This window comes from Cherax quadricarinatus, chromosome 76 (assembly GCF_038502225.1).
Source record: "Cherax quadricarinatus isolate ZL_2023a chromosome 76, ASM3850222v1, whole genome shotgun sequence".
NCBI classification, from domain to species: Eukaryota; Metazoa; Arthropoda; class Malacostraca; order Decapoda; family Parastacidae; genus Cherax; species Cherax quadricarinatus.
Genome location: NC_091367.1, coordinates 8,522,270 through 8,534,541, shown reverse-complemented (window position 1 = coordinate 8,534,541; position 12,272 = coordinate 8,522,270). Strand labels below are relative to the sequence as shown.

General features: G+C 37.1%; 1 protein-coding gene across 4 annotated transcripts in view; it reads right to left on the bottom strand.

The window, feature by feature from the left end:
- Nucleotides 1-11,945, bottom strand: part of LOC128703687 (myb-like protein X) — a 79,420-nt gene extending 67,475 nt beyond the window's left edge. For all 4 annotated transcript variants that reach the window (XM_070101254.1, XM_070101255.1, XM_070101251.1 and 1 more), the window contains exons 1-2: nt 11,740-11,945; nt 4,776-6,240 (exon numbers count right to left, since the gene is read on the bottom strand). In XM_070101254.1, the coding sequence (XP_069957355.1) occupies nt 4,776-6,216 (1,441 nt within the window). In that variant the 5' untranslated portion in view covers nt 6,217-6,240; nt 11,740-11,945. The remainder of the gene's footprint in view (nt 1-4,775; nt 6,241-11,739) is intronic.
- Between the last annotated feature and the right edge of the window lie 327 nt (nt 11,946-12,272).

Here is a 12,272-nt window from a genome sequence, read left to right as displayed (position 1 = left end):
ACGGCCACTTGATACTGGAGTTCTGCAGGGAAGTGTCCTTGGTCCCCTGCTCTTCCTCATATACATCAATGATCTTCCAAACGTATCCCAACACCTGAAACCCATTCTCTTTGCTGACAACACGACTTATGTCATCTCTCACCCTAATCTTGCCACCCTCAACACCATTGTTAACGAGGAGCTGATCAAAATATCGACTTGGATGACAGCCAATAAACTTATGCTTAACACTGACAAAACCTACTATATTACGTTTGGTAGCAGAGCAGGAGATGCACAAATCAACATTAAGATCGACAACACTCTAATTACCAGACATAATGAGGGCAAATTCCTAGGCCTATACCTTGACAACAACCTGAATTTCAGCACCCATATCCAACACATAACCAAAAAAGTTGGGATCCTCTCCAAGATACGATACTACGTGCCGCAAACTGGCCTTATCACACTATACCATTCACTTATATATCCATACTTCACCTATGCTATCTGTGCTTGGGGTTCAACTGCAGCAACACACCTAAAGCCAATAATAACCCAACAAAAAGCTGCAGTAAGAATAATCACTAAATCCCATCCCTGGCAACACACCCCCCCACTCTTCATAGATCTAAACTTACTCCCTGTTCAGTACATCCACACTTACTACTGTGCAATCTACATCTATAGGACCTTAAACTCCAATATCAACCTTGACCTAAAACGCTTTCTTGATAGTTGTGACAGAACCCACAGGCATAACACCAGACACAAACATCTCTACGACATTCCCCGTGTCCGACTAAACCTTTACAAAAATTCAATGTACGTCAAAGGCCCTAAAATCTGGAACACCTTACCTGAGAACTCTAGAACTGCAGACACATTCATCACCTTCAAAACTACCATTAGAAAACATCTTATCTCCCTGATACACCCCATCAACTAACTACACGAATACCACCTGGTGGTTCACACTTACACTCACTCACCCATTTGACCATAAACAGAAATATTAATCTCAATCTTAAAATAATGAATCCTATGATACTCCAATACTGAAACTATGTACTGTGCCAAAACAAAAGCATTCACATTGCTAAACTCACAAACTAGTATTTAGTCACTTAGCCATAATACCAACTTACCTCATAATTTGTAATATTTTAAAATAAAGAATTAAACTAAGTCTGCCCGAAATGCCTAGCCATGCTAGGCGTTCTAGTGGTACACTCTGTAATCATTATTTAACTACATGTAAACCACACAACAACCAAATTCTGTAAATTCAACATTGTAATCTTTAGAGAATAAACTTTGAATTGAATTGAATTGAAATGGAAGACGGCAAGGAGGGGAGAGGGAGGAGGAGAGGTTATTGCTTGGAAGGGGAATCCCCCTCCATAAGGACTTCAGGTATCAAGGCCCTATCTGGGGTTACTTCCCTTCTTTGTCTTTTACTGGCACTAGGACCAACTTGAGTCACTGGACCCCTGTTGCACAAAAAATCTATCCAGAGAGGTCTATTTCTGGCATCTCTTTAAGATTTGCCTAATATGGGACAAAGCACTGTCATTGAACATGTTGCAGACACGGTTTGCAACAGCTTTCATACTTTGCAACGAGTTCTTTCTTGAATTCTATCATGTTTCTCACCTTCTTTATCAAAGGGCTGGCATTCGGAACTTTCTTTGGCCCCATGGTGGCTTATTTAGCAGTCGCAGTCAATAAACAATCACAAAAAACAATGGATTATTACGAAACGTTTCGGATGAACGCGCGGGGTAATGCTCACTTAACGAGAAACAAAGCCAGACTGAGTCAGAACACGTGGGATGCTTTGGTGGATGCAGGCAGGCAGACGTGTTTGGTACGGCAGACAATTGTCAACTCTATGAAAAGCAAGTGAATATACAAAAACTAGGACAAAATTTCTATGAAAAAAGTCGTCGAAAACCAAATCCTACGAAAACCAGGGCATACAAAAACCGAGGTTCCACTGTATACTATATACATGCTCAGGCTGTGTAACCCTAACAGGTTTAAAACTTTCCATGAATATAAAGTATCTGTTTAAAATGTATAGTAGTATGACAGACTTCCATGACAGTTGATGAACACAACTGTAAAATATAAAATACAGCAGAACCAATGAAGTCAGGAAGACCATAGCTTATCTAGGTCCTCCCTGGGCAATTCTGGACTTTATCTGCAGTTTTTTGTTAACAAGGAAACTACTAAACTTGAAGAGGCATGCTTAATGAAAAATTAAAGTAAGCTTTTATTTAAACTTTGAGTATGTGGCTTGTAGCTTAGTAGGTAGTGGTCTCAGCTCACACACTGAGGGACTAGGGTTTGATCCCCAGTATGAGTGGAAACAGTGGGCTGTTTCCTTACACTTGCTGCCTTTGTTCAGCTAGAAGTGAGTAGGTACCTTGATGCTAGCTAATTGGTGCAAGTCATATCTGGGAGAGAAGATTAACCCTTTCAGGGTCCAAGGCCAAAATCTGAAGTGGTGCCCCAGTGTCCAAGAATTTAAAAAAAAAAAATTGTTATTTTTTCTTATGAAATGGTAGAGAATATTTTTGTGAAGGTAATAAAACAAAAAGTACAAAATTTGATGGAAAATTGACGAAATTATGCTCTCGTGAATTTTGATGTGTCAGCAATATTTACGAATCGGTGATTTTGCCGACTTTGACTCCCATTTTAGGCCAATTACATTATTCCAGTCGACCAAATTCTTAGCTATTTCACTAGAATTACTTCTATTCTATCGATTGAGCACAAGAAATCGCCAAGTCAACCATTTCAACTACAAAATAAAGTGACCGGAAATTTGTAATTTGGCCAATTTAACACAAAGTTCAAAATATTCCAATTTCAAAATAGGGTCCAGAATAAACAATGTAGGCATTCCTGGCACTAAACTAACATTTCCTCTGTTCATTAGTTATGTTTTGAGGCTTTACAAATAAATTCCATTTTGAATTTTTATTCACATAATGAATTTTTATTCACACCAATAAATAGAAGATTTACTGTTATGCAATATTGTAATAATTGTATAAATATCATCACCATATTTGTGAATGTATATTAGACCCACCAGCTGGCGTGTATAAGACGTGTGAGGTCGTTTGTTTACTCTTGAACATCGGCAAAAATTTAACATTTCCGCCACTTTGAGCTCAGTTTCAAGCCATTTCCAGTGCTAACACCAATCAAAATTATATCTATTTCTGTGATATGTCTTCCATTCTATCAAATGAGACCAAGAAATCACAAATACAACTATAAAAAACATACGAAAAAACACTGCAAAGTCGCTGTTTTAATCGAAAATCACGGTCTCAGTTTTTTCTCTCATTATACACAGTGTGCTGCAGGATTTGTTTTATGTGGTGCACACATACCACATAGATATATTCTCTCATATCTAGGCCCAAATTTACCACTCACAGTTTATCAGAGTGAGCTGAGCTCATGATGTAGATCTACGGTTTGGACCCTGAACGTAAAGCCGTAGATCTACGGGACGGACCCTGAAAGGGTTAAGGACCCCTAAAAGACAAAAATAAGCAAGACAGTCTGATGATAGTGACTATCAGGTTACTTCGGGTCACTTACCCTGGTTGATAATACAAAGATCTTTTTTCAACATACACAAAATTATAGTCCTAAGGACATGTAATCATTATGGACACACAGAACATATATTATGTAGATTTAACCTAGGATAATATAACAATGTCAAACAGTGTGACTTGTTTCCATAGAGGTCCTTGATTTACACTGGGTCTTTGAAACTTTAGAAATGGGATAAATCAATAGAAAAAAAATAAAATGTATTTAAACTAAGGGCATAACTCAAGTAGTATAGATTTCCTCCCTCGATATGGCTATAAAAAAATTGGAGTTATAGAAAGAACTAATCAGATTCAAAGTTCATACACCCCTAGGCCATCATAACTCTTCACCCAGCAACAATGCAATGACAATTTACCAGATCATGTATTAGAAATGGATAATGAATTCTTTTTAATTAATTCAATGGCCATCTCCTGCCAAGGTAGGGTTTCCAAAAGAAAATTCACCCACCAATATTCACTCAACTGCCCTCTTTCCAGAAATGTGAATTTTTTTTTTTAAACACAACAGCCATCTCCCACTAAGGCAACGTGACCCAAAAAGGAAGAAATGTAAAGTTTCTTCATTTTACATTTAATAATTTATACAAAAGGGGTTACTAGCAGACGATGCAACATCCCCCCAATGAAAAGCAGAGGTGTCACTAGCACGTTAAGAGACAATACAGTAAGTGTCAGGGGCCCGAGACTGTTCAACTGCCTCCCAGCATACATAAGGGGGATTACCAATAGACCCCTGGCTATCTTCAAGCAGGCACTGGACAAGCACTTGAAGTCTGTACCTGACCAGCCGGGCTGTGGCTCGTACGTTGGATTGCGTGAAGCCAGCAGTAACAGCCTGGTTGATCAGGCTCTGATCCACCAGGAGGCCTGGTCACAGACCGGGCCGTGGGGGCGTTGACCCCCGGAACTCTCTCCAGGTAAACTCCAGCCCCTTGCTCCTCTTACGACACACATGGCTTACAGAGGAAGGATTCTTCTCCACTTCCCCATGAAGAAAGTGTGCTAAATATAAACACTAAATTAAACAAAAGATTTAATAGATAAACAAATTAAGAGATAACTAACACCATAATATAATCTGCAAAACTGTACTTATTAATGTATCAGTATAAAACAAATTCAACAAAAATAATAATTTACCTTCAAGTTTGGGATTTTCCTTTGTAATTTCTTTGCCATTGACTTTACTGGCTTGTCTGTCTGCTGTTTTGTTATTCTGAAGTGCTTTTGTAGACTTTGCTTTCTTAGTCTTATTCTTAGTATGTTTTTGTGAAGTAACATTACTGTTTACTTTTGTAACCTGCTTCTGTACATTTTTTTCTTTTGGTACAGTTTTCTTTTTACTATCTATCTTTTCTTCTTTGTTAGTGCTTTCTGAATTTCTCTTTTTCTTCCTAGGTTTTCTTCTACATATTACATTATTATTACTTCTGCTTTTCAACACCCATGACTCATCACTATTGCCAGGGCTATCATCATTCCTATCTGACATGCAAATTATGACAGAATCCTCATCACTATTATTGTTATCTAACACCAAGGGCTTTCTTTTCCTCTGGGATCGAGTTCTCTGAACTACGATCTTGTCATCTTCAGCTATTGTAGCCTTTCCTCTCTCTATCTTATTTTCTGTCCATTTCTGTACATTGACATTACAGCTTTCCTTAATACCCTTCTCTGGAACCTTTTTCTTGTCATTTTTCTTTGGAGGTGTACTTTTTTTATTATCCTTTCTTTCTGCTATATTTTGGCTTTTGAAAGTTTTCTTTTTCTCCTTCCTAGGCTTACTTCTATCATCATCATCATCACTGTCACCACTATCAAGGACTATTATCAAGGGCTTTCTTCCCCTCTTTGATCTTGTTCTGCAGACAGTGATCTTGTCTTTCTCAGATTCATTATGTTTCTCACTGACCTTATCAGCCTTTTCCTGTGCACCTTTGGTCAATTTTTTACTAACATGTTGCTTTATTTCATTCTTTTCTTGTTTATTAATGTTCACCTTGTTTTCTTTACCTCTGCATCTGTTAATTTTTTCTTGGTCTTTCTGAGGTAGCTTCTCTTCCCTCAATGCTTCATTTTCAAGGGAAAGTATTTTAGATCGGGTTTTATTTTTAGCTTGGGGAGTTACAATGTCTTTTAAGATCAGTGAAGCTTGTACTGCTGCTCTTCTCTTTGGGGGTCTACTTAATATTACATCTTCTTTATCATTATTATGTGCCCTCAGGCACGATCCCTGGTTTACTATCATAGCTGGCAAATCCACCCTCTCCCTTGCTTGTTCCTTATTATTCTGAGTTTCATTTACTTTTCTCTTACAGCCCCTGCTTTGTTTTTTTTTTGACTTGTCTGGGGTTACAATTTTAAAAATTATGTCTGTCCTCTTCGCCCTATCTATGACATAATTTGATGGAACACAGTAAGCATTATGACGGTTTCCCACAGTATCTTTTATATTGTCACTTCGTAGTCTTGGCATATGCAACTGGGTGGCAGGTATTTGAGGAAGATCCCTGTCTAGGTTCCACTTTCCCAAAAAGAAGGCTTCAAGAGGCACTTCAATTTCTTTTAATTTCTTCATTTCAGTCACCTCTTGTCATGAATTCTGAAAAAAAAAAAATCTTCATTAATGTTATATTATGTTAACTACTGTATACAATGCAGTGGATACACATTTTCGATACAGTCCACCAAAACATCCTTCATCTTAAACTAGAGCATTATGGTATCTGAGGTTATGCGTTTGCATACTTAAAGTCCTGCATTAACAACAGACACCAATACTTCTCTGTCAAGGACATAATCTCGCCAACACAACCTATCGACATAGGGATATCCCAAGGCAGTGTTCTCAGCCCTTTGCTTTTCCTCATATACGTCAATGATATTCCTAATGCATCTCAACAAGTTAGACCTTTTGTTTGCAGATGACACAACTTTTGTCATTTTCCACTCAAATCCAAACTCTCTCAATTACACGGTCAATGAGCTCATAATGATATCTACCTGGATGACTACTAATAAACTCACTCTTAACATTGATAAGACCTTCTACATGGTGTTTGGGAAGAGAGCTTCAAATGACCAACTAAATGTTATAATTAATAGTTTTCCCACTGAAAGACAAATGAAGGAATATTCTGGAAAATTCAACACCTGAAATTCAACACCCACATTCAGCACAAAACAAAAATGGTATCCAAATCAGTTGGCATCCTCTCCAAGATATGTTACTTACATTATACTACTCTCTAATCTATCCTTACCTCATCTGTGCTATTTGTGCCTGGGGATCCACTACAGCAAATGACCTAAAAGTTAGTTACTCAACAAAAAGCAGCTGTATGAATGATCACTCAGTCTAGTGCTAGGCAACACACTGCCCACTCTTCAAAAGATTAAACCTATTTAGTATACATAAAATTCACTCATATTTCTGTGCATACTACATATAAATGACAATCGATTAAAATATTATTCCTGCCATAAAACTCTTGACCACCTCCAATTTCGATAAAATTTTACACGAAGGTTGGCATGCATATCAAACTAACTTTGGGAAAATTTTAATTCACGTTATGCAACAGTAGTAATGATATGGACCTCAGAGTGGAGGCAGGTGAAAATTTCACACACCCGCGGCACGCAATCAACAATGTTCAGATTATTGCTGTGGCAGATCTTGAGTAAAAGTTGTGCAAGTAAACATGTCTATACAACTTTTGGAGCCGATTTCAAAAATTGCAGTTCTAAAACATACATGCTTTTACTTTTTTCACAGTATGAAGAAAAATGGGCAAAAAAATCTGTCAAGTAAAATTGAATCTTGAATTCAGCTGCCTATAAAGGAAAACATGATTTTAGTATGACATTATTGTAGCCAGTATTGTGTTTCATATACTCTACCCCACCTTCCCTCCACTACAGACTTACATGCCCTTCAAGTCATCCTATTTTGTTGCATACCAGGGCAGACACATCAAATTACCACCATGAACATACCTATGACAAACAGATCAAACTACCACCATGAACTTACCCATGAACACATCAAACTACCACCATGAACTTACCCATGAACACATCAAACTACCACCATGAACATATCCATCAAAGACACATCAAATTACCACCATGAACATACCTATGACAAACAGATCAAACTACCACCATGAACTTACCCATGAACACATCAAACTACCACCATGAACATATCCATCAAAGACACATCAAACTACCACCATGAACACAGCATGACAGACACATCAAACTACCACCATGAACATACCCAGGACAGACACATCAAATTACCACCATGAACATACCATGACAGATGCATCAAATTACCACCATGAACATACCATGAAAAACACATCAAACTACCACCTTGAACATACCATGACAGACACATCAAATTACAACCCTGAACATACCATGACAGACACATCAAACTACCCCCATGAACATACCATGACAAACACATCAAACTACCATGAACATACCATGACAGACACATCAAACTACTGCCACGAACATACCCAGTGTGGAAAATTTGCTATAATTTTCTTATAATTAGTAATGTGTATGTGAAGTGTTAATATAATGTAATGTAAATATGAAGTATTAATGGTAGTCACAAACTACCAAACTACTTCTGAGGAAGTGAGTGAGTGTTTCCAATTGAGTGGGGGAGGGGGGGTTGTGTAGATGGCAAGAGGACAGTGTTGGTGACACTGGTCATCTCGGCTCTTTATTTGACCCCAGTGGAGAGGTTATAAAAAGAAAACTGAATCTGAGAACTAATGCCCAGGTAGCCATCTTGAGAAGTGGTGTTGGCTCCCTCAAGGAATTGGAAATTGGCCAAATCTTCAAATGTAATTAATTATTGTATAATAGAAGTGGTGTCATCAGAAATTGATGAAGTTCACACCACATGTAATGTACACCTCTGAATGTATTAATTTTCACTACAGGTATGCTAATTTATATTGGCCAATATGCAATGCCTACCAAAAGGGAGGGATTAGGATATGACACCAAAATTTTTACTTGGTGAGTAATATTGAAATGTCTTTTATACTTTTCTGATCATGTAATTGATTTATATTTATATAAAATTACCTAAGCAAATTACTCAGGTCAAGTAACAGATATCACCGAATATATACAGTCCACACAACATCAATGTTACTGGCATAATTTTTTTAAATAATTTTAAGAACCATATGTTCTAATAATAATTTAAGGCCCAGACATATGAGACGTGATGAACTGAGAAGGTGAGCACGAAGGAGGGATATTATTGTGACCTGGTGTCCTTAAAGTCCTACTTGACTCTGAGGTACATCAATATCAGCTAGTGTAAACTGTTTGATGTACCAAAGTTTCTTCACAATTATGGGGGTGAAATAATTCGGAATATTGCCAGTAAACTTTACCCCGCATAATTTCTCACACCTTGGACACACACATCAAACTACCGTGATGAACATACCATGACAAACACATCAAACTACCGCCATGAACATACCATGACAAACACATCAAACTACCGCCATGAACATACCATGACAAACACATCAAACTACCGCCATGAACATACCATGACAAACACATCAAACTACTGCCATGAACATACCCAAGATAAACACATCAAACTACCACCATGAACATACCATGACAAACACATCAAACTACTGCCATGAACATACCCAAGATAAACACATCAAACTACCACCATGAACATACCATGACAAACACATCAAAATACCACCATGAACATACCCAAGATAAACACATCAAACTACCACCATGAACATACCATGACAAACACATCAAACTACTGCCATGAACATACCCAAGATAAACACATCAAACTACCACCATGAACATACCATGAAAAACACGTCAAACTACCACCATGAATATACCATGACAAACACATCAAACTGCCACCATGAACATACTGAAGACAAACACATCAAACTACCACCATGAACATACCATGACAAACACATCAAACTACCACCATGAACATACCATGACAAACACGTCAAACTACCACCATGGATATACCATGACAAACACATCAAACTACCACCATGAACATACCATGACAAACAAATCAAACTACCACCATGAACATACCATGACAAACACGTCAAACTACCACCACAGATATACCATGACAAACACATCAAACTACCACCATGAACATACCATGACAAACACGTCAAACTACCACCATTAACATACTGAAGACAAACACATCAAACTACCACCATTAACATACTGAAGACAAACACATCAAACTACCACCATTATCATACTGAAGACAAACACATCAAACTACCACCATTAACATACTGAAGACAAACACATCAAACTACCACCATTATCATACTGAAGACAAACACATCAAACTACCACCATTAACATACTGAAGACAAACACATCAAACTACCACCATTATCATACTGAAGACAAACACATCAAACTACCACCATTATCATACTGAAGACAAACACATCAAACTACCACCATTAACATACTGAAGACAAACACATCAAACTACCACCATTAACATACTGAAGACAAACACATCAAACTACCACCATTATCATACTGAAGACAAACACATCAAACTACCACCATTATCATACTGAAGACAAACACATCAAACTACCACCATTAACATACTGAAGACAAACACATCAAACTACCACCATTAACATACTGAAGACAAACACATCAAACTACCACCATTAACATACTGAAGACAAACACATCAAACTACCACCATTAACATACTGAAGACAAACACATCAAACTACCACCATTATCATACTGAAGACAAACACATCAAACTACCACCATTATCATACTGAAGACAAACACATCAAACTACCACCATTAACATACTGAAGACAAACACGTCAAACTACCACCATTAACATACTGAAGACAAACACATCAAACTACCACCATTAACATACTGAAGACAAACACATCAAACTACCACCATTAACATACTGAAGACAAACACATCAAACTACCACCATTATCATACTGAAGACAAACACATCAAACTACCACCATTATCATACTGAAGACAAACACATCAAACTACCACCATTATCATACTGAAGACAAACACGTCAAACTACCACCATTATCATACTGAAGACAAACACATCAAACTACCACCATTATCATACTGAAGACAAACACATCAAACTACCACCATTATCATACTGAAGACAAACACATCAAACTACCACCATTATCATACTGAAGACAAACACATCAAACTACCACCATTATCATACTGAAGACAAACACGTCAAACTACCACCATTATCATACTGAAGACAAACACATCAAACTACCACCATTATCATACTGAAGACAAACACATCAAACTACCACCATTATCATACTGAAGACAAACACATCAAACTACCACCATTATCATACTGAAGACAAACACATCAAACTACCACCATTATCATACTGAAGACAAACACATCAAACTACCACCATTATCATACTGAAGACAAACACATCAAACTACCACCATTATCATACTGAAGACAAACACATCAAACTACCACCATTAACATACTGAAGACAAACACATCAAACTACCACCATTATCATACTGAAGACAAACACATCAAACTACCACCATTATCATACTGAAGACAAACACATCAAACTACCACCATTATCATACTGAAGACAAACACGTCAAACTACCACCATTATCATACTGAAGACAAACACATCAAACTACCACCATTATCATACTGAAGACAAACACATCAAACTACCACCATTATCATACTGAAGACAAACACATCAAACTACCACCATTATCATACTGAAGACAAACACGTCAAACTACCACCATTAACATACTCAGGACAGACAGAGGAAGAGTTTAGTTTAATATGTTTATTATGCACCCCATACCCATCCTGTGGGCGGTAGTCAAAAGATTACAGAGGTACATAATTGGTCCAGGGACTGGACTCCAAAGTTTTGATAGCTGAGCAAGTTACAGAGGTAATGAACTCACAATTTACAAAGGTAATGAACTCACAGGAAGACGCAGGTCACTTCGTTGTTCTCGACAGATGATATTTATTTCGAGGTTTCTTCTCCTACGGACGGTTGTTAATGTTGTTAAAATTGTTAAGGGTTGCCACAACCCAGGTCATACTGAACACTGCTGCCCAGGAACGAGGTCATTTGTTCCTCACTTCTTATTCAGGTTTAAGTTTGTTGACGCCAGTGACCGCCACTGCCAGTTACTCCCTCTACTGCTATATAAAATACTCATTTTTACTTTTATAAATGCTTTATTAGAGCCCTTTACTCTCATTTTTAGTCAATAAAATTATTTCGTAGTTTAATCATTGTTTTTGGTAATAATTTGTGTGGTTATTATGGTCATTTTTTTATATTATTTATACCTTGTATGAGCGCTTTTAAAAGAAATTCATATTTACCATTATTTATTCTTTATTAGAGCCTTTAACTCTAATTTATAATGAACAATTGTTATTATTATAATCCAAAGGAAGAGCTAAACCTATCAGATTATTATTATTGTTATTATTATTGTTATTATAT